Source organism: Diabrotica undecimpunctata, chromosome 5, assembly GCF_040954645.1.
Source record: "Diabrotica undecimpunctata isolate CICGRU chromosome 5, icDiaUnde3, whole genome shotgun sequence".
NCBI classification, from domain to species: domain Eukaryota; kingdom Metazoa; phylum Arthropoda; class Insecta; order Coleoptera; family Chrysomelidae; genus Diabrotica; species Diabrotica undecimpunctata.
This window is the reverse complement of record NC_092807.1, coordinates 72,291,995-72,317,047: the sequence shown is the minus strand read 5'-3', so window position 1 is coordinate 72,317,047 and position 25,053 is coordinate 72,291,995. Positions and strand designations below refer to the sequence as shown.

The 25,053-nt window shown below is 32.8% G+C and overlaps 1 protein-coding gene across 1 annotated transcript in view; it reads right to left on the bottom strand.

Moving 5' to 3' along the window:
• The window catches only part of LOC140441384 (uncharacterized), a 594,575-nt gene extending 570,026 nt beyond the window's left edge, over window positions 1–24,549 (bottom strand). The window contains exons 1-2 of the mRNA XM_072532093.1: window positions 24,451–24,549; window positions 15,283–15,475 (exon numbers count right to left, since the gene is read on the bottom strand). Of these exons, the coding sequence (XP_072388194.1) occupies window positions 15,283–15,425 (143 nt within the window). The 5' untranslated portion in view covers window positions 15,426–15,475; window positions 24,451–24,549. The remainder of the gene's footprint in view (window positions 1–15,282; window positions 15,476–24,450) is intronic.
• Window positions 24,550–25,053: the final 504 nt, after the last annotated feature.

The window sequence follows — 25,053 nt, the reverse complement described above, 5'->3', positions numbered from 1 at the left end:
GATTTTATTATTTAGCATACCTAATACTTCAAAACTATTCCTCGTACTAACAGCAGATGTGTAAGAGTTTTTTAGACTGTCCTTTGCTTCTAAGAAAGTTAAATTTCTTTCGGCCATATGTCTTTTAATTTCGTTTTGTTCTTTAAATTTTGGACATTGTTTGGAAATAGATTTATGCTCATAATTTTTACAGTGTATACAATAACTGTCTTGTAGGTCTCTACAATTATTATCATCGTTTTTTTCTTGTCCGCAGTTAATACATCTGGTTTTTGTACTGTTGCAATTACGAACTATGTGTCCATGTTTCAAGCATTTGAAGTATTGTATAACTCTATGCACATAGGGTTCTACGGAACAGGCAACACTGTTTATATATACATATCGGGGTAAAATGTTTCCTTCAAAAGTAAGTAATACCATTTGTCTGGGGACATATACTTTTTCTCCATTTAAGTCAATTTTCCTTTTGAGTCGAGTGACTTCCGTTACTGTTATATTAGATATTATATTATCAAAAAGATATTGGTCATTAAATGCAGTATCTACGTTTCTTATTATGCCTTTTCGTTGAAGCAAATTATTTGGAATATATGCTTTCAGTTGTTCGTCTTTTAAATTTTCATTTTTTACTAAATTATTTGCATCTTTGGGGCTTTTAACTTGTACTCTTACCCTATTCTTCCCTACTCTGTCAATACTAAGAATATTCTTGATTGCTAATTTTTTATGTAAAATATGACCTACCTTCATAGGATGCAGTTTGCCAATATTTTCTTCATTTGTTTTTTCAATGAATACATATACCTTATCCGTATAGAGATAATCTCTTTTTGTAGATTAAACAGCTTAATTCCTTTTTCCTGTTCCTTGGTTTGTAGGCATTGGTCCATATTTTGAGTCCCCCCTTTGTCAGGGGGAGAGTTTTTATCCATTTTTGTAAACTACCACTACATACACACAAACAGAAACAATAATAAACACTTAATTAAACACAAAAACTGGGTTTATTGTCCGGAGTGAAATTGGTTTATTATTGATGGTAACAAAAAACTGGTCTTAATAACTATTTAAGCACCTGTAAATATACGTGTTCTCTCTATGAATGATCGAACAAGACTGACCTTCAGTGTTACTGGGCATATGAGCAGCGTGGAGAGAAGATTTAGGTACTTCAGCCGCCGAACTCGTTTATGGAGAACCATTGTGTTTGCCCGGTGAATTATTGTTTTCGCGCAAAGAAACACCGACGACAGTGCTCACATTTATTTAAAGACACTTCGAAACCATTTCGAAAATCTCCGTCCTAAGTAACCGTCCCAACATGGGTCCAAAAGCACTTTTATCTTCAAAGAAATAAAAACCACCACTCACGTGTTTGTCCGCCGTGACACAATCAAAAACGGTTTAGATAATCCATATCACGGACTTTTCCAGTAGTTAAACGAGGAGACAAAACATTTGTCGTTCGTATAAATGGAAAAGAAGTACCTAACAATTTCCATCGATAGATTGAAACCTGCGTATGAGGTCAACGTAAATCAAGAACCAGAGAAAATAACAGTGTCCAGAGAAACAAACACCTACAACAATTTTGAGAACAGCAGATCCAAGAGACAAACGAGATTTACGGGAAGTTAACAAGCAAGTGTCAGTTAAATCATTTTTTTGAGTTAAAATATTTTTTTTCAGTGTAACATTTTTTTTCTCGTGTAAACATTGTTTTTTTCTGATATACCTATTCAATTTTTATTGTAACTATGTATGTATTATCCATATTTCTCGAAGGGGTGATATAGCGACAAGCTACTTACGAATTAAATTTTTGTATTCAAAAATTAAATAAAACAATCTCATATTAAAATTTACATTTTCGCAAATGGTCTATATACATAAGAAATAGAAATGTGTTTTTTTCAATATGTTTATTTACTACATATATTAGGATATGCTCGACACTTTACATTTTGAGTCCGTTACATTTATGGGAAACGAAATTAATATAACGACCAGCCACATAATAAAAGTTTATGGCATGGCTTTTGAAAACAAAGAACGCGTGTTCTGTGTTAAGTTTTGGTTTTCAGTAATAATTGAGACACAATTTGGATCGAGTCGCGATACATACAATCCCTTCGAGAATTAATTACGCCTTACGATAATAAATAATATTAACACTTCTTAATCTTAATATTTTTTATTTTTGTTTCCGTGGTAAATAAGTTTATCACACGCATCCACACAACCACGAAACAGTTAAAAAAAAAATTAGGAAGTGAAATCAAAGTGTACTATCCCATCTACACATTACCTTTTATATTAAGTACAGAACATATCTTTTATAGTCGATACATAAATTTGCGGGAGTTTTGTCACAAGTGCAGGAAGGCAAAGATGTATCGGTATGTTTCGTCTCCAGGTTAACAAAAACTTATGAAAGGGAATACAGAGTTACCGAATTAGAATTTGTTAGTGTGGTTTTCTGTATCAAAAAATTAAGATTTTATTTATTCGGTTAAAAATTTGCGGTACATCGAAATGCAGCCTTATTTCATATAATAAAGAATAGACTGGTTAACAATAGAATACTAGTTCTAGTTCGGAGTATTATTGTTGCAAGAATATGATTTCGGTTTTAAATATATAAAAGGAGAAGATAACACCATCGCGGACGCTCTTACTAGAGATGAAAATTTTATGAAGAAAAACCAGAGAACACTACCAGTGGGAATCAATAGATTGATCGATTAGGAAGCCATTTATTTTATAAGGGAAGCCATGATAGATCAACAAAATTTGAAGGAACATTTAGTAAACTTTTTACTGTATTGTTTAAGCATTATATTTATTGACGTTTCAATTTCCACTTCGGAAATCGTTCTCAAAATACAAATAAACAATTAGCATCATATTCTTTCGATTAAAATAAGATTCGGCTTGTGGGTAGGAAATAAACAATGTGTTTCGAACGTTAAAGTTTAGACATTATTTAAGTCTATATTTACTGAAACGGAACGGTATATCAATTTATTTAAAAATTCCTTTATAAAAGATATAATAATAGAAAACCCTATCAGGCTATATTACAGAATGTTTTCGCAATAACTATTCCATCAATTATGCTATCGTAAAAAGTATAACCATTTTAATTAAATCAAACGTGAGAGTTAAAATTTTGACCAAGGTAATTACAAAAAGTGCAGATAATACTTACTGGATGTACATGTTTAGAGCCACTAAATACATGGGTAAAACACCTTTAAATGTTATATGATTAACTTTGAGTTACATTTTTGATAATTACAATTTAGGATGTTTAAGTTACAATAGGAATTAATTAAATGGCAACATAAGACTCAACTGAGGTTGCTAGTCCTTAGATGAAGTGTCTGTAAGGACTAGTTAATAGCAACTGATTAAAATGACATCTTAGTACTGAAGTCTGAACCAAGCGGTTAATGTAACCGGAGGTATGTGTCTAAATGTGACAGTAGTCAGCAATATGTAAAATTAAATATGTTAAAATTTGATTGGTGTTACCAGTAGGAACCATCAACAATATGTTGTAATTTAAAAAGATTTATCTGAAAATTTGTTAGAAATTTGTAAATTGGGTATAATTATAGGTGGATTAAATGGTTGAGAAAAATTATAAATATAGGTAGGTAACCAACTACAAAGATATTTGAATTTATTGATGGAAAATTAAAGATTTTTTAAAAGGCCCTATGTGTTTTTTAAACATTTGGTACCTGGAATAAGGAAAGCAAATATATGTGTAGGAAGTTAGGTTTTTTTAATTTTGTCATTACAGGGTAAAATATTAATTAACTTATTTCAGTGTGTTATTGATATGGAAGGTAAACAAAGTAAATGTTGAAATGTATTGCTGGTATATTACTTAACTTATAACTTAAGTAGAAAAGTCGTACATGTTTAAAAACAACATTTGGTATGTTACGATAAATATTATGACGCATAAAACTGTAAATATATTATTTCTAATTCTTTTCGATTCTAGTATTTTCTCCGAGCCGCTTTAAAAACCAGTCTGTAACGCACGTATTATAATAAATGTAGATAAATTATATAATGATTAGTGTGAAATAAATTAGTTATATTGTACAAATAAAGACTCTAAATAAACTTGTAAGTGTTATAAGTGTAGAACTTTTGATAATAAATAAAAACAATAAATTAGATTAATAAAAATACAACAGTGGTGTTCAGAAGTAGGATATAAAATAAATTGTAAAAATGACTAAGATTTATGGGCTCACAGTTACCAATTTAAGAAGACATCTCGAGGATTGAGAATTAGCTTCTACCGGAAAAAAGGCTGAGTTAGTCCCACGACTAAAGAACGCTTTGGAGGAAGAGGGTTTAAACCCAGAAACTTATATATTTGAAGATGCTGTCATCTCGTCGATTTTGAAATTAGAGAACAAAGTTTCCAGCGATATTTCGAAAGTTTCCAGCGACATCGCATCAGTAGAGAACAAAGTTTCTGGCGATATTTCGAAAATTTCTGGTAACATCGTATCATTAGAAAACAAAGTTTCTGACGATATTTCGAAAGTTTCTTCTGATGTGGCCAAAGGTTTTTTGTGACATCGCATCATTAGAGAACAAAGTCTCCGGCGACATCGCTTCTTTAGAAGACGAAGTTTCTAACGAGATTTCTTCTCTAAAAAGCAAAGTTTCTGCTAACATCTCTTAGGAAATCTCTAAAGTCACTTCTGAAATGTCTGCCCTCGACAATAGAATATCTCGTTAAAAGACCAAGTTGCTGCCGATATGTTGGCCTTCGAAGAAAAGATATGGAAAGAGATGAAAAGGAAGATGGAGGAAACAGAGACAGCAGAGAGAGGAAACAATCCAATTACAGTAGAGACAAAAGAAGACGAGACGAAATATAAGTTGGAAATGAGGCCGAAATTTGAAGGAAGTGGAGGTTCTGTTCATGTGAAAGTCCCAACTTTCGACGGAAAATCGTCATGGAACAACTACATGAAACAGTTAGAATCAGCTTCAAGAGCGAATGGATGGTCTGAAGAAGAAAGCCTATAAACCTGACTATCGCTCTTTAAGGAGATGCCTTAGATATGCTTCAGACCATAGGCGTAGAGGAGACGGATTATTTTGAACAACTGAAGAAGAGGTTAAATATGCGATATGGCCACGAACATTTGGAGCATGTATATCAGTCGCAGCTTAAAAATCAAAGACAGAAGAAAGATGAGGCTCTTCAAGAATATGAGGTAGATATTGCCCGATTAGTACGGTATGCTTATCCAACAGCTCCCGAAGACATGATGGAAAAGTTGTCCATTCAAACGTTTATTAATGGTCTTCGTGATCATGAAATGCAAAAAACACTGCGATTAGCTCATCACAAGACGCTGGTTGATGTCTTATCTGCCGCCCTCGAATACGAGTCAGATACGCAGGCCTCTGGTGGGTACAGTAAAGTTAGGACTGTAAAACAGGAAGGAGATGAAGATAAACTTGACCAGCTCGTTAATATGATTAAGAGTATGACATACAAGAAAACGAAGACCATAACATGCTGGAATTGTGGCGAAATAGGACACGTACGAAGTTCATGTAAGCACCCTAGGTACGATGCAAATCAAAAAACTCACCATCAGGAAAACTAAAACGGGCCAGCCTTAGGGGGGCAGCTTCGACCCGCAACTTTTCCAAACACCCTCTCAAACTAATAGCTTTTTTGAAATGTCGTGAAGATAGTATATATGTAAATGAAGAAATAAATGGTAAAAGGCCTACGTTGTTGGTGGATACCGGAGCGACCAGAACCATTATACGCCCGACAGTTATAAACAGCCGTAAGAAATTGTTACCAACCAGGTTGCAACTTCGGACCGCTACAGGTAAAAACGTCAACATTTATGGAGAAATCCAGGTACAATTAGGAATTGGAGCAGAAAAGTTCGTCCATACTCTTATAGTTGCTGTCATCAAAGAGGATGTTATATTAGGAATGAACGTAATGAATATGCATGGATTCCAAATGGATTTAAAGAATAAGGTAATCAAAGTTGGTAACGAGGAGGTATTTCTTCATTCACATGATGACAACACTGTGCAAGCAGCCGTTAAAGAAGATACAGTCGTGCCTGCGAGAAGTAAAACAATCATAGTAGCGCGGTTACAGGAAATTGTAGACGAAGGGATACCTGTTATGATGGAGCCGTGAAAGAAAGAGGCAAAAGTAGGAACTTGTGTACTTGTGACGTCCATAATCTGTCAGGCGACAACATCTGATAATTCCAACAACAAATTCGACTAAATGGTTGCAGTTGCTGGATAGTCTCTAAATCAGATGGAGAAAAGGAAACTAAGAGAATTTCTTCTTCAGTATCGTGATATTTTTGTACCGAAAAGAGAAAAGACGGGAAGAACTACCGTTGTTAAGCATAAAATTGATACTGGTAATGCTAAGCCAATTCGCCAAACAGCTCGACGATTACCACAGGCGAAAAGAGATGAAGCTAAAACAATTGTTCAGGAAATGAAGAAAGACGGGGTGATAGAACCTTCTACGAGCCCATGGGTCTCTCAGGTGGTCCTGGTTAAGAAGAAAGACGGAACGACGAGGTTCTGTGTGGATTGCCGTTTGCTGAACAACGTTACCAAGAAAGATAGTTATCCTCTGCCTCGGATCGACGATACATTGGACACATTGGCTGGAAATAAATTGTTTTCTACTTTGGATTTGAAGTCTGGATACTGGCAGGTAGAAATGGACCCAGTAGATAAAGAGAAGACAGCCTTCACCACAGGATCTGGATTGTGGCAATTTAACATTATGCCATTTGGACTCTGTAACGCTCCTGCGATATTTGAGAGGCTTATGGAAAATGTGTTGAGAGGGTTACCTTTAAAAACATGAATGGTTTATCTAGATAACATAATCGTCTTGGAGAAGACATTCGAAGATCATCTGAAGAATTTAGAAACGTTTTTAATCGACTTAAAGCTGCCCAATTAATGTTAAACCCCAAGTAGTGACAGCTATTTTAAGGTAAATTCAATTATCTGGGTCATATAGTCAGTAAAGGAGGAGTGGCCGTGGATAAGGCAAAAATAGATTCCATTAAGGAATGGTCAGAACCAACGGACAAGCATTAAGTAAGAAGTTTTCTTGGACTATGTACTTACTACCGGAGGTTTATTAAGAAGTTTGCAGATATCGCTAAGCCATTAACGCCACTTACAGAGAAAGCAAGAGATTACCGCTGGAATACAGACTGCCAAAATGCCTTTGAGCCTTTGAGAGTTCATCTTAGATACAGATTCAAGTAATGTGGGAATTGAAGGAGTGCTATCTGAGATTCAAGGAGGACAGGAAAGAGTCCTTGAATATTTTAGTAAAGTTCTCTCAAAACCTGAGCGGAATTATTGCGTTACGAGAAGAAAACCTAATTGCAGTAGTGAAATCAGTAGAGCACTTCTATCAATACCTCTATGGAAGAAAGTTTTTAATCTAAACCGACCATGCCGCCCTTAAGTGGTTGATGCAGTTTAAGAATCCAGAGGATCAGATAGCCAGATGGATCGAACGACTCCAAGAATATGATTTCAAGATTCAGCGCCGGGCCAGAGTTAGCCACAGAAACGCTGATTCTCTTTCTAGAAGGCCATGCTCAGCAGAGTGCTCCCACTGCAACAAAACGGAATCCAAGAAAGCAGCAGTGCTAAGAACAACGATGGTCAAGGACGACTGGACGCCTACTAAGATCAGGGAAGAACAAGAAAGAGCTCCAGAGAAAATTCAAAAATGGAAAGAGCAAAACCGTCGACCACCTTGGCAAGAAATATCAAACCCATGCTCAATAGTTAAGACGTATTGGGCCCAATGGGACTCATTTATCATGGACAATAGCTTGGTCAAACGAGTACTGGAAAATGATGACGGTTCAGAGAAGAGAAGGCAGTTGGTGATCCCAAAGAGCAGAATAGCCGAATTACTTCGTCCATCAGGAGGGCATTTCGGTGTAAAGAAAACCATTCAGCGAATTCGTGAATAGTTTTATTGGATGAACAGTTCCGACTACGTAAAGAACTGGTGTAAGAAATGTACTATTTGCGCTACGATTAACGGGCCTCACCGAAAAAGGAGAGCTCCTATGAGACAATAGAATGTTGGAAGCCCGTTTGAAAGAATAGCTTTGGACATCGCTGGGCCATTTTCAGAAAGTGAAAATGGAGGCAAGTACATGTTGGTAGTAATGAATTACTTCACTAAGTGGGTCGAGATTTACGCACTTCTAGACTAGAAGGCGGCCACCGTTGCAGATAAGTTGATCCAAGAACATATCAGCCGATTTGGAGTGCCTTTTTAGATCCATAGCGACCAAGGAAGGAACTTCGAAAGCGATCTATTCCAAGGAATATGTGATAGACTAGGCATGAAGAAAACAAGAACTACAGCGTATCATCCGCAATCGGATGGTATGGTAGAACGGATGAATAGGACAGTTGGCAAGTATTTGACAAAGATGACTTAGACAGAATGTCTTAGATCCAGGTGAATCGCACAAAGAAAAAGGACTCAGCAGACGAAAGAAGAATATAAACGCGCCAAGACCGAATTAAATAAACTTATAAAGAGGGCAAAGCGCACATGTTGGCAGGACTTGTGCGAGGCGCTGGAAAGTGACGTGTGGGGCGAAGCTTATCGAATAGCCACCAATACGCTGAGGTTCGAGACCCCATACAACCTGTGCGATGATAGAAGAAGAGACATAGCGAACACCCCCTTTCCCAACCAGCCCAGCATTGAATATACGTACAATACACATATCTGTCCGGAGAAGATAAGTAATGCGGAACTCATCAAAGCTGCAGAGTCCATTAAAGTAGGTAAGTCCCCTGGACCCGATCGTGTCCCACCAGAGACGATAAAACTGATAGTTAAAACACAACCAGAAGCTATCAGAGCCATATTGAATCAGCTGCTGACAAGACAAGAGTTTCCTAACCAGCTCAAGCTCGCGAGACTAACTCTTATACTCAAACCCGGTAAAGACCCGGAAGAAGCCACAGCCTATAGACCGATATGCCTCCTCGACTGCCTGGGAAAACTATATGAGAATATTGTTAAGAACCGCCTTGAAGAAGAGCTGAGAGAAAATGACATCATCTCAAGCAGATAATACGGGTTCAGGAAAGCAAAATCTTCTATAGATGCGGTCAAGCATATTACAGACACTGTGAAGAACAGCAGAAAAAGATGGGCCGCTCTAGTAATGTTTGATGTAAAGAACGCTTTTAACTCTGCCAACTGAAACCATATTATTACTAAATTAGAAACCGCTGAAGTCTCGGGATATTTGATCAATATTATAAAACGATATTTATGCGAGAGATATGTTTTAGTGGCCAGAAATGTTGAGATGAAACTAACAGCCGGCGTACCGCAAGGTTCCGTACTAGGCCCAACGTTGTGGAATGTCTTGTACAATGGGGTCTTAAACATCGACTATGGGAGAGACACCATGGCAGTAGCCTATGCAGATGACCTTGCCATATTGGTCACTAACGACAGGCACTGCGACCTTGTGGAAATTGTAAACGAATGCTGCGAGAAAGTGAACAGGTGGATGGAAAATAATGACCTCGAACTCGCAGGCCACAAGACAGAAGTGGTCATCCTTAAAGCTCCAAGGAATGGGCCGGATCTGACCTTCCAAATAGGCAATAGCCAATTAGAGCCGACGAACTGCGCGAGGTATTTAGGTATCGACCTGAACAGAGGCCTGAGGTATACGAAACATCTGTTAGGAGTGGTTAAGAAGGCGGATAAACGGACGGCAGCTATCCAAAGAATAATACCCAACATAGGAGGGCACAGCAGCATAAGTTAAAAAAGAGGGTCCAGTTGCCGATACCAGCATACCGTTTCAGTTCCAGTCCCGACAAGGTTCCAGGGAGAACCAACTTTTAAGAGGGGAGCAATGTTACGATAAATATTATGACGCATAAATTCGAACCGCGTCGAATTTTTAAAATGTAACGCACGTCTTGTAATAAATGTAGGTAAATTATATAAATATTAGTGTGAAATAAATTAGTTATATTATACAAATAAAGACTTTAAATAAACTTGTAAGTGTTATAAGTGTAGAACCTTTAATAATAAATAAAAACAATAAATTAGATTAATAAAAATACAACAGGTACCTGAAAAATATAAGGTGTGTAAGTTATAAGTTCATAATCATAAGGTGGATGGAGAGAGTAAAAAAAATTATTGTGTGTTAACATAAAACATAATATGGGAGACCAACAAAATTGATGGGTGAAGGGTGGCTATGTTTGGCTAAAGTTATAATATGTGATATTTTATTGTTAATGTGAGAAGAGATTTACTATTTTTTAGGTATAGAATGTAATGTTTTAATATTTAGGGATTGTTTACTTAAGTTATAAGTCAAGTAATATACTAACAGTATTTTACAACAGAATTTTACATCAATTATTCTGATCACCTCTTATATCAATATCAATAATCCATATACAATGCTCACACTATTTATAACACAACTGCTTTAACTAAAATCATCACTCCCCTCTATTTTCCTTTACAGCATACTTTATTTCCCGTATTCAGACATGCTCTCCTAAGTTTATGGCTTTGGACCTCTGGAAATTTCAGTTTCTTATTCAGTCTACTCTTTTCTCATATTAACAATAATACATCACATATTATAACTTTAGCCAAACAGAGCCACCATTCACCCATCAATTTTGTTGGTTCCCCATATTATGTTAACACAATAATTTTTAATTAACTCTCTCCATACACCTTATGTTCGTGAACTTATAACTTACACACCTTATATTTTTCAGGTACCAAATGTTGTTTTTTAACATGTAGGGCCTTTTTCTACTTAAGTTATAAGTTAAGTAATGTACCAGCAATACATTTTAACATTTAATTTATTTGTCTTCCATATCAATAACACACTGAAATAAATCAACTAACATTTTACCCTGTAATATCAAAATTAAAAAAAAACTCAACATCCTACACATATTTGCTTTCCATATTCCAGGTACCAAATGTTAAAAAAATATATAGGGCCTTTTATAAAAATCTTTAATTCTCCACCAATGAATTTAAATTTCTGTGTAGTTGGTTGCCTACCTATATTCATAACTTTTATTAACCATTTACTACACCTACAATACATACATATATATATATATATATATATATATATATATATATATATATATATATATATATATATATATATATATATATATATATATATATATATAACTGTTTTGGATGGGTTGGAGTCAATAAAAGGGCTATTGGTTAACTATTTTTTTAATCTCGAGCTTTCAATTGTGTTTACAATTATGTAATGTATTGATGTTCTTTGTTGCTATTTTTACTTCAAAACTATTTCATCTTTATATTCCAAAACTAAATATCCTATAGACAAATTTGAAAAAACGAATTTAGTATACAGCATTAGTTGTACTCAGTGTGAGGCTGAATATGTTGGTGAGACCGGAAGAAATCTTTCAAATCGCATTATTTCTCACAAAAGTGATTGCAGAATTAAAAAACCATCTTGTGCTTTGGCAGAGCATGTAAGCGATAAAGACCATATTATAGATTTTGATAACATTAAAATTTTATGTAGTGAAAGTAATAAATTTAAAAGGACTTTTTTGGAAATGGTTTGTATTGGCAAAAGTGATAATAATTTAAACAAAAGATCAGAAATTCAAAATCTAAGCAAAATTTATAATTATATTCTTTCTTTATGATTTATATATAAAACTTGTAAAATGTCATATTTAATTCTCCATATATCTGTTACATTTTTTCAGACATCTGTCAACGGTGAATAAATCTTCTTCTTTTTTGTTACTAAACAAAAAAGAATGTTTAAACGAAATTTTACTTTTGGCAATATAATTGTCAAAAATAAAAATTTTATGTTGGCATTTATGACATTGAGGCTTATTTGTAATTGGTTGCTATTTTAACTTATCTATGAATTCAATTATGTTTGTATTAAAAAAATGTTTTCAAAATTATAAAAAAATTTTCAGAGAAGCATTTATTAGATTAGGAGATTTTTATATTAATTATTTTTGAGATGTATTAGCAGCAATTTTTATTTACTAAACTAATTTTTATTTGGTAAGTTAATAAAAATTGTTTTTTCTTTCTAGTTCAACCTTGTAAGATATTTTGTCTTTTTTAGCTCTTGATAATAATTGTAAACACAATTGAAAGCTCGAGATTAAAAAAAATAGTTAACCAATAGCCCTTTTATTGACTCCAACCCATCCAAAACAGTTATATTATATTTGTTCCAAACGAGTCACAAGTACTTCTTTATATATATATATATATATATATATATATATATATATATATATATATATATATATATATATATATATATATATATATATATATATATATATATATCATTTTGAAAGTTTCACGGTATTTTAGATTCTAACCAACATTGATTTATAAGATGTAGCATTTTATGTGAAGAAAGGTACTTGGTATGTTCTAGTTGCTTTTATATTTTTTGATGTTATGATTGCCTCCATCATTTCTTGCATTTTTATGTGGTCCCAGATTCTCATAGTGTTGCATTCAATGTTACCCGTTAACGGTTTCTAAGTGGGTGCTTTCTTTACCTGTTCTGTTTATTTGTTTGATCATTTTGTAAGCAAAAAGTGTATTTCTGTAATTTCTGAAATGTTCTCTGTATATGTCTAAAATGTCGAATCTGATAACTGGCAAGATATTACAAGAATACAAATATCACATTCGATGGTAAACAATTAGAGCAAACGACACAATATTCTTATGTATCCATTTCGTTAAACGACTTACCTAGCAGAAGCACATATTCGTTAAAATAAAACAACTTGTTGAGAAGTTTGGGCTTAACTGGACAATTAGTCGAAATTCTGACATTAATCTGGCATACATCATAAAAATAATGATTCCTTTCAGAATTGTTGAACTTTCTTTAGTAAAATGCGTGGAGGTTAGCTGCGGCTAATTCTGACATGGACTGGATCAAAAAAGACCTCTAAGTGCCTTCAGCCACAGCAGTGATAACAAGATGTAGCAATCCATTTACACAACAATAGCTTAGTACATAGATTAAAACGTTTTAATCTAGATGGGTGCTCTAAATCTCAGGCAGATTTAATTCGTAGAGTCACAGATTTAACACTAATTTAATTCGCTACTATAAATTAATAACTTAGTACTTGCTAAGTAACTAAAGATATTAGAGACAATTATCTATAATTGAATTTATTGTAAGAATAACTGGATTAAATTAAAAATCTTCTTTAAAAGTCAAAGCGGTTATATACATTAGTTATATACAGTGTGTCTGTAAAGTATGGAATACATTCGATATTTCCCAAATAAAAAGCCTTTTTAAAAAAATCTAAAACACATTGTTCTACATTCTACAACAAAATTTTATTACAAAAGGTGATACACATTAAGGTGATGAAGTCATAGGCTCTTTTTTAAATGCAACACCCTGTATTTTATGACATTTTTAGATCGATAAAATGAGCTGATTCCAAAAAAGTATACTGCTCGGGGTCTAATGGATATATTTGAAAGATTTGCGCTTAGAAAATCAATTATTTATTATCAATTGCAAAAAAGTAGCCTACTACTAGTTTTTAGTGAAATTATATGTAATTATTTTTAGTAACGTTCAATAACAATTAAGTAGTACAATAATTGTATTAATTCGTACATGTTCTGTAATATTACTTAGAATTAATGTGATGTAGAAATGAATTTGAGTGTATAGCAAAAAATTGAAACACTTAATGATGATTGGGTATGGAGACAAATCGCAAACTCAGATGAAAGTGTAATTTATTTAATGATAAATATCCAGAAAGACCCATAATGCAGTCAACGGTAAGTAAGATTGAAAAGAAATTTCGAGAAACTGGTACGGTGAAAATGCACGCAAATTACGACGTTCCTCTGTAAATTATGATTCACCATTAGATGTTCCACTTCCGTTTGAAGAAGATGTGCACACTTCTGTTCGTAATGTTAGTTTTAATCTCGATGTTTGCAAAACAATGATACACAAAGTAATAAAACTTCAAAAATGGCTCCCCTTTAGATGCACACTTATACAAGAATTAAACGAGGATGATCCAGAAAAAGAATACAATTTTGCGAAACAATTATGGATAACTGCCACCGAAATACTCTTTTGATTCGAAATATTATTTTTTCTGATGAGGATACATTCACATTAAATGGCGAGGTTAATCGTCAGAATTGTAGATACTGGGCAAAAGAAAATCCCAACTGGATGCGGGAACATCATACACAATACCTGCAAAAGATAAACGTATGGGCCGACATTGTAAGAAATGGAATCATAGTTTAGTTACATAGTTTAGTACCTAGTTTAGTTAATTTATTCCCCAGTAAAATTAATTCTTAAGGTTTTGATGAAAGTTTATGGTTTCAATAGGATGGTGCGCCTCCGCATTATGCTGTAGATGTTCGAAAATTTTCCGAACAGGTGGATTGGAAGATGTGGACATATTGAATGGCCAGCGAGGTCGCCAGACCTCAATCCTTTGGATTATTTTATGTAGGGTAATTTGAAGAATGTTGTTTATAAAACGAAACCTGCAAATATTGAAGACTTAAAAACAAGAATTCTTAAAGAAATAAACAATATTTCTCAAAAAACCATAAAAAAGGTTCTACAAGAATTTGTACAACGTTTGGGTTACTGTCAAATACAACAAGGAATACAATTCAAACAGTTAAGATAAAGTCATGTATTAATTACTGGATTACTTTCAAAATATTTATTATAATTTATTTAGAATTTATTAATATTAGAAATCAATAACAATTAATTTTCTAAGCGCATATCTTACAAATTATATTCGTTAGACCCCCTGTATTATACTTTTTTGGAATCAGCTCATTGTTATAGATCGAAAAATGTCCTAAAATACAGTTGTTACATTTAAAAAAAGAGCCGATGACGTCATCACCTTAATGTGTATTACCTTGTATAATGAAATTTTATTGCAAAATGTAGAACATTAAACTTAAAAATCGGCGTGTTTTAGATTTTTTTAAAAAGGCTTTTCGTTTAGGAAATATGCTGTATATTAGGTGTTATTTAAAACGACAGTTTTAATTTTTACACAATCTAAATAAAAAAGATACTAGATAGTTACAATTCTTACTTTATTCCTGCATTTCTATTTTCACTTGTCAAGCTTTTAGGACTTGTTACTCTGGAATTTCCTATGTTATTTTTTCCATCAGACCGCAAAACTCTGCTTTCTGCTGTTTCTGCTCTCTTTACAACGGTCTTAAAATTATTCATTTTTTCCTTAATAAACTTCGTAAAAGTAAGACTGGTAAAATTAACTAAAACTAAAATATAAAATACTAATTCACAACGCTATCTAGAAATGTTATCTAAAAAGATAATTTATTATCATCAAAATTGTGAAAGAAAATTATTTCTTTAATCGATAAATATGTTTTTTGTTTTGAAGTTTATATAAAAAAAACTGATTTATTAAATTAATGGGCTGTTTGATCTGTACAATAGTTATCAATATTAAAATCATTTGAAAAACAATAATATCTTTTTTTCTAGAATTAAACCTAGATTTTTAGTAATTTTTATTCATTATTTTTTATCTAGAGGTATGATCTGAAGTATCTAGAAATACTGACTAAAATTATATTAAAGAAAACACATCATAAAATTAAAAATAGCATTATTCCCCACATACTCTACACATACTATACACAATACCAGAAATAATCTTATATGCCACATTTGTGTTGATAAAAACCAAACAACTGAATGACGTTCACTATTGAATGATCTATTATTGCTTAATTTTAATTGAAAATACGTTTATTTTGACGTTTAGGTTTCTACTTTGGAAATATGAATGTTAGATAATACGCCAATTATGTTTCCAACAACATAATTTGCAAAATCGTTCCCTATTTACATTATATAATAACTTCTAGCAACATTTTTAAATCTTATTGCCAATCACTAAAATTGCGACATTTAATCTGCTGCAAATGTAGGTAATGAACTACATCGCTATGGCCACATGCCCCATACTTATGTCGGCAAACTAGTGAGAAAATTTTAAGAAATTGTATCTGGGGCAAACAAAAAAGTCAACATTAAAAAATCAAAAATCTAGTAATAAATAAAGCAGTTGAGATAGCTATTTTGGGCCGCATTACAATGAAACCTACCTTAAGAGGAAGAAAATTGTCTAACGTTTCAAATGCCATTCTGACTGGTAATCCTACTTATGTTTTCAATTGGCAGGTAATTTCAAAGATCAAATTGTTGGGCCTTTAAATGGCGGAATTTATCTGGATTTGTATCTGAAAAATATTATAAATTCCGCTTTAATATCCAAAATTGATACAACTGTTAACGTAAAGAAAATTTAATGTTTTAACAAAAAGGGGTTTCTCCGTATTGTATTTCGCTGTACCTGTGAGATAATTATTAAACGAGATATTTTAGTAATGTATCCGAAGAACAGGAACTACTGAATAGGCTGTACGTTCAGCAGAGCACGTAATTGGACATTTTTTGTGTGGCCATTTTTTGTGTGGTAACAATTTTACTCCCGTAATGCTCCTAATGTTAGAGAATACTTTGAGTAATGTCTCTTATATCCATCGTAAAGCATTTCGAACATCTTATAAAATTAATAGCCAATTTGGTTATAGTCATACACAAAACACACATAGATAATAAATCAAATAAACTGAATAATAAGCATATACAATGCTAAACTAAATCTCGAAAAGACCATCCAAAATAAAAATACGAGGTGTAATTAAGACCGTGAGATAATTTTTAAACGAGACATTTTAGTAATGCATCGAAAGGAGAGAAAACTACTTAATTGGCTGTACGTTCACCAGATTAACCTTCATTAGACTTTTTATGGGGCCATTTAAAGACAAAAATGTGACAATACAGCCCGGATTATTACAAGACTTGCGAAATGCATCGTACACGACGGTAACAATATTTCTCCCGTAATGCTCCTAAAGTTAGAGAACACTTTGAGTAATATATTTATTATCACATGGGAAAGCATTTCAAACATCTTATAAAATAAATAGCCAATTTGGTTATGGTCATAAACAAAACACACACAGATAATAAATCAAATAAACTGAATATAAGCATGTGTAATGGTAATCTAAATCTCGAAAACATCATCTAAAATAAAAATACGAGGTGTTGTTGAAACTGTGAGATAATTTTTAAACGAAACATTTTAGTAATGCACCGGAAGGAGAGGAACTACTTAATGGGTTGTACGTTCACCAGATTAATCTTCATTGGACTTTTTTGTGGGGCCATTTAAAGACAAAAATGTGTGCAATACAGCTCTGATAATTATAAGAATTGCGAAATGTATCGTACACCAAGGTAACAATATTTCCTCGGTAATGCTTCTCAGGCTACCAAAACGAGCACTGAACGCCAGAATGCAGGGAAAGAGACCAGTTGGAAAGCCAAGAAAGCGCTGGGAAGACACAGTAAGCAGCGACGCACAAGCACTTTTAGGAGTCCGTGTATGGAGAAGAGCAGCCACAGACAGACAAGGGTGGAGGCAAAAAATAAAGGAGGCCAAGGCTCATTTTGGGCTGTAGTGCCGTAGAAGAAGAAGAAGAATGCTTCTCATGTTAGAGAACACTTTGATTAATGTCTCTCTTATCGCATGCGAAAGCATTTCGAACATCTTATAAAATAAATAGACAATTTAGGGCTTAATGTAAGTCCCTATGGGTCCAACCTCATAATATTTACTAGGGGGAATTTATAGGAATTAGGTCGTCTAAGCCTGAATGGTACAATTTAAATATGGTAAGTGAACTCAAGTACCTTGAGATAGTATTAGACTCGAGGCTGGTGGTAAAACAGCATCAAAAAGTACATATGCATTAGTTGTATGGTGGCCAAAGGTGCAGCAAAAAATAACATCCTTAAACTAAGCAAGGTGCAAAGACTTGTTTACCTCGGAATGACAGGGGCTCTGAGGAGCATACCAGTAGGGAGAACGGGGAAATGACGGTTACTTAAGGGAAAAATACTGTGATTGATGTGTTAAATTTTATCAAGGTTTCCAGTGAAATGTGTTCGTCGGTTATTTGGCTATGTTATATTTGAATTGGATTCGTAAAGCGCTAATGATTTATTTTTTTTTATGATAATAATCAAAAAAGCTGATTGATCGGTATTACCCTATGATGTCGGATAATGGCGGTTAGGGTATGGGGAAATGGCGGTCTTAGATTAGAATATTTCAATAAGAACAATAATACATTAAATTTTATATATATATATATATATATATCTATATATATATATATATATATATATATATATATATATATATATATATATATATATATATATATATATATATATATATATATAGGGTTTTTATCGCGGTTCTCAAAGAATTAGTTTGTAAGCACTTTTTAAAATTATCTTTATTGTATCTATTAAGAAACACACATATATATCTAACATAACCAAAGTAAAATTTAAAATAAACTATCTTTAAATTGAAATTCTTATGAAACTAATTAAATTATATAGACAATGTAAATTTTAAACAAACTATCCTAAAATTGAAATTCTTATGACACTAATTAAATTATGTTAACAAAATTTTGTACCTTTCTGTCACTGAATGCCTAGATGAAACTGTTCTCCAAAATAAAGATTTTATTCACCACTCAATGTCTTCGTTCTCAGCCTCGGTTATCCTTGTTTTTGTGAAATTACTTCTTCCAATTATCAGCTTCAACCAATTTAAAATATTTTTCTTCTTAATAGCATTTATATTTATTCTTCTTTTTAATATACCAATATAACTATTATAATTTTAATTTCTTCTAATCTCCATTGACCATATAACCATTATAATTTGATTTCTACCAATCTCCAATCAATATTCTTCTAATATACTTTCCAATACTATCTAATTTTAGTACTAAATCACTGATTATTGCATACTTTATACTTTCTTCCTAATTCTGACTGACTTAATGACTTTATACTGACTTCATACTGACTGACTGACCGACCGAATCCAAATCACCGAGTATTTATATTTTTTCAATGTTCCAGAATCATCTGGCAAGAAATCCTATTCGAATTGTTCTATTTCCTACATATATGAATGTTCTCGAATAGTCTCTCCTCGCAAACAGGGTTAACTTAGTGTTCTAGAGAATTCTTTACTTTTCTATCGAGAATTTTATTGACATTTAGGCTTTTCAGATCAGAATATAAACTTATATGTAAATTAAACACCCCATACTATTTCAAATCAGTAACTATATGTAAACTAAACACCTTAAATTAACAAATAACCCTACTTCTACATTCGCAACCATCACTTAACTGTCACTTTCAGAGCATATTTGGTTGCCTATGCACATGGCTCACTTAAATATATTTATAATATTATAATTATGAAAATAACCAAATACATTGCAACTTAAACACTTTTTAAACTTATTATTATGTTAATTCCTTAAGAATACCCTTCATATAAATAATTTTTATAATATTCTCTAGTATATAACTTATAAATTATTATTTTTTTTAAACACTATTTTTCTTTCTCCTATGTTTAATATCATCTTAATATATATATATATATATATATATATATATATATATAAACAACGCAGGTTCAGTCAGTAGGTTTGGCCGGGATGTTATAGAAACACTCTTTTGACTTTTGGTCGAGCTTTCGGAATTCTTTTATTCCTTCTTCAAGACACTGTAATTAGAATAAAGTGTAAATATTTACAACATATCTCAAATTGTCATTACAACTTACTAGTCGTTGAGATTATTTGTGTAAAGCTACGACACTCAACATTATTTTTAACATATTCGCTACCAACCTATTTTTAGGTCTGTCCAGTCAAACTGATTTTGGTTAAACATGAAAGAAACATGCCAAATCCACCATTTTTGGGGAGGAGTATTATAATTGAACAAGGATTATAAAAAAAAAAATGTTTTGGATAATGTCCAGTGTCACATATGTGACACTGGTCTATAGTAATAAAAATTTGAACATAACCCAAGTGTCACAAATATGTGACATAAACATTTTTAGCTACTACTTATAAAAAATCATTTATTTATTCAATATTAACAAAACTAAAAATTACTTCCAATAAAAAATAAAACATATTGTATAAGTTTAATTGTCTTTTCTTTGCCACTCAGCAAAACAGGGTGTAACACATTACTCAATGGGTTGCCCATCACTCCCCTTACATTCCTGGCATGTGTACCAGGTGACAGCCCTTTTCTTGGTTGCACTGCACTGTTGACATCTTTTCCGCTTATTTTCTTTTTTCAAGTTGTGTGCCGCAACAACTTTTTTTCTGCTTGGCCGTTCTGTTTGTCCCAGTAAATGTTTGATCACTTCCTCTCTAAACTAAAGGTACGACATTCTTGTTTTCTTTGACGTGTTCCTATTTTTATTCAACAACCAGTTGCCATTCCGCATGCAAATATCTAGTAAGTGAAAGAAAACTTTCATGTACCATCTCAGAGTTTTTCGTGGTGTGTCATAATATAAAGTCATCTGGTCAATTCTGTCAATTCCCGACATAAAGGAATTGTAGTCACGAATTATTACTGGCTTCAACTTTTTCTGGCCTCTACGATTTTCAACTTCAACCATTTCGGAACCATGATTGGATGAAATCAATATTACATTTCTCTTATCTTTCCATTTTAATACTATGATTGGACCTCTTCTTTGCCATATGACTTTTCCTTTCTTTAATTTTTTTGTAATAACACTCTTTGGGTTACTTTTTCTATTTTTTCTTAATGTTCCACAAACGTAGGTCTTCTTTTCATGTAAAAACTTGGCAAGCTCATAACTGTTGTAATAATTGTCCATGTAGATAGTGTGTCCCTTCTCTAAGTATTCAGTAACAAGTCTGTAAACTACTTTAAACGCATGCCCATTTTCATTTACTACTGTCCCTTTGCCGCTGTAGATTAGGAAATTTAGTAAAAATCCATCAGAGCTAGTAATCTCATAAATTTTTATTCCATATTTACTAGTTTTTTTTGGCATATACTGTCGGAATATTAACCGCCCTCTCCAGAGTAAGAGGGCTTCTTCAAGACTTAAGTTCTCTCCTGGATAGTAAACTTTAGAGATATTATTTATAATATGACTCGTAACGTTTTTAATTTTGTAAAGTCGATCTTGAACTTCTACGTCTTCCGGCTTGTAAAAACAAATATTTTGAAGAATAGCTTCAAACTTTGATCTGGGCATAGTTTTTCCAAATATTGAAAAGTGATATAGTGGATCTGTGCTCCAGTATAAACGTAAGGAGGGGAGTTTAATGTTTCCCATTAATATGCAGAGACCCAAAAATTTTTTTAAGTCGTCAATATTTATATCCATCCAGCGTCTTAAAAAGGAATATTTTTTTAAAGTAGGGTTTTCTGACTATACTACTATATTACCTAGGCTCAATAATAAATGACAACAACAACATCAGTCAAGAAATACAAGCACGGATTCTTAGCGGTAATAAGTGCTTTTATGCATACAGAGACTTAATGAAAAGTAAGTTACTGAATCGTGAGTCTAAGCTGAGAATCTACAAAACAGTAATTAGACCAGTGGTCACTTATGGATGTGAGGCGTGGACCCTTTCAACCACTGATGAAAATCAACTGAGAATATTTGAGCGCAACATACTAAGGAAGATATTTGGATCAACCCAATGCAGCGATAGTTCGTGGAGAATTAAAATGAACCACGAGCTTGATAAACTAATGCAGAGCGCAGATATTGTCAGATTTGTAAAGTCACAAAGGCTAAACTGGCTTGGTCACCTAGAAAGAATGCCAGATAATCGAGCTGTAAAAGTAGTCCAGAGATGGAAGCCCCAAGGAAACAGAACAAGAGGAAGGCCCCGTAAAAGATGGATAGACGACGTAGAGAGGGATCTTAAAACTATGAACATCAGGCAGTGGCGAAGGAAAGTATCCGACAGGGCAGAATGGAAGAACATTGTTAAGCAGGCCAAGACTCACAAAGGGTTGTAGCGCCATTAGAAGAAGAAGAAGAAGAAGAAGAAGAAGAAGGGTTTTCTTTGCGTGAAGCAGCTCTGTGATTTGTCCACTCAACGATTTTTATCAAAAGCTCTTCATCAAATAGTAATGAAAAATATTGTATAGGTGTTGCATCAACAGGAATTTCTACTTTTATATTTTCTTGTTCAGTAAACTGATGTATCTCAATATTTTTCTCTACATCAAGCCAGTCCGCCTCATCATGTTCTTGTACCACATTTTCATTTGCATCATTCGCTTCGCCCTCATCATTATTCAACTCACCGCCGTCATTGCTCGACTCTCCCCCATAATTGCTAGTATCCTCAGTCTCTCTTCCAGAATGAGAAGGAGAATATTCACTTCCACTAGAATAAAACATTTCATCATTATGGTCCTCCTCGAATTCATATTCAATATTTTCGGCATTTCTGTACTCACTAACTTCCCTACTAGCCATCTCGGCCTCTAATTGAAGGTCTCGTGTACATAGATGTCGTTTTGACATTGTTAATACGTCTAAAATAAATAATAAGTTATTACACGGTGTATAAATAAGTTACATTTTTATATTTCCTTTCTAAATTATACACAATTACGATACTTTTCGTATTCGACGTTTACATTCTATAAATTTACGTTCCATAAATTTACAGGTTATTTCTTCTTTTTTTAAACGTCCAAATCACAACCCAGCCATAGCGTGTGAAAGAAGGATTGTTTAGGTGGACTGTGGCCAAATTTAGACCCACTGTGATAAACCGTGGTAAAATAATTTTACATTTCATCACGTAAGTTCGGTGTCACACATATGTGACGGTTGGTCGCGAATGTGTTAAATATTATATATATATATATATATATATATATATATATATATATATATATATATATATATATATATATATAGTAAACTCTTAAATATTGGGGAAATCTGCAAGAAATACTCTAATGTGTATCAATTGTTTCGCCGAACGTTTTCGCCAAAGAGAATTAATTTGGCTTCTTCAGGGCTGAAAGAGAATAAATTATAATTAGCTACCATATATTATCTATTAAAACATTATTGATCTTACCGTAACTTAGAATTGTAGAGTTGGAATATTAAAAAACTTTGCTAGTAACATAGTGGTGTTTTTTTGTTACTATGTGCAAAAAAAGTTTTTTTTTATAAGAATTGAAATGTATGGTAGCTTCGAACTTGACACGTAAAGGCTTACCCAAGGTTAATCGAAAAACCCAATGCAACTACATTTAAAAGGAGGTAATTCTTTGAAAAATTAATTGATTTGATTAATTGAAATGATTAATTCTCTTTGGCGAAAACGTTCGGCGAAACAATTGATACACATTAGAGTATTTCTTGCAGATTTCCCCAATATTTAAGAGTTTACTATTTAACTAATCTGCAAAGATTAAATTTCTTTTCTATATATATATATATATATATATATATATATATATATATATATATATATATATATATATATTAGTAAATGTTTGTATTTTGAGAACGATTTCCGAAGTGGAAATTGAAACGTTAATAAACGTACTTTAACCTTTAATTGTGGCTTATTCCCATTTAAATAGTAATAAATAACTTTAAAATGCCACAAGGAAATAGCTTCAGAACTATATTTTATCTACAACAATTACCATTTTACAATGATATTCAGATATAATCTAATTATGACGAAGACTAACCAACGAATGTTTACCACCCATAAATTATGTTCAAATCAACTAACGTGCCAAAAGACCATTACATTATATCTTTGTTGTTATTTATCCGATTTTGACGTAAGAGACGTTAAATGAAAGGTGAAAGGAAAGCGTAAATATTTGCATACTATAGTTTATCTACGACGAGCAAGTAATTTATTGTTTTAAAGTGGATAATGAACATTGGTCTCTGTAAGAATATATGCTGGTCATAGACGGTTCTTCAGTAGCCATCAGGCAACAATTTTATCTGATCATGTTTATAAAACATACGAAATGCACTGTATATTGTAAATAAATATTTTGCCAACAAATAGAGTATTACTATGAGGGTTGAAAATTGGGAAAGAAATTACTGGGGCGGAGATAGGGCAAGTAAAATAAACGAAACTTGTGCGAACGGCACTCAGGATTTATTTGGGGAGCTGGGGTCGTGGATAAGCGAATGAAACAGGGAAATTGGATTGGGGCAACTACAAAAATGAAACAAAAGGGTACTTACATAAATCTACTGGAACAAATGGACAAATAAAACAACAAGCTGCTTCGCTGGATGCTGCTTCGAAGAATCCTTGTCTTGCTGGATTAAGGGAAAAGGCTCTTCCTTCTTAAAAAAGAAACACAAAAGGGGTTACGAGACTTTTCTAAAATAAATTTACACTTAAATTTAGAATTAAACTTTTCAAAAATGATTTAGGGAAATAAATTAAACATTTATTGTTGTCTTAGCACACACAATTACAAAATCAGATAATACAAAAACACTTACGATATAATTAGTTACAAAGATTTATATCAAAATAATAAAGAAGAAAAAACTTACATATGTCCTATTCGTTTACAAATGCTGTTGCTACAAAACTAACAAACGTTACTGGGCTATAAACTGTGGCAGAAGTAAATGACTACAAATAAAAATTATCTTTTTAAATAAACTATGTAACGAGGTTAACCTTTTTCAAAAAGAAAACAAACTAGTGTAAAAAAAATAAAATTAAGCTATCATGTGTCAACGAAAAATTTAAAAACAAAACAAATAAAATGACAGTAAGACCACGCCCCAAGATTTACATTATTAATTATCAAAATTTTAATTGTATAAAAG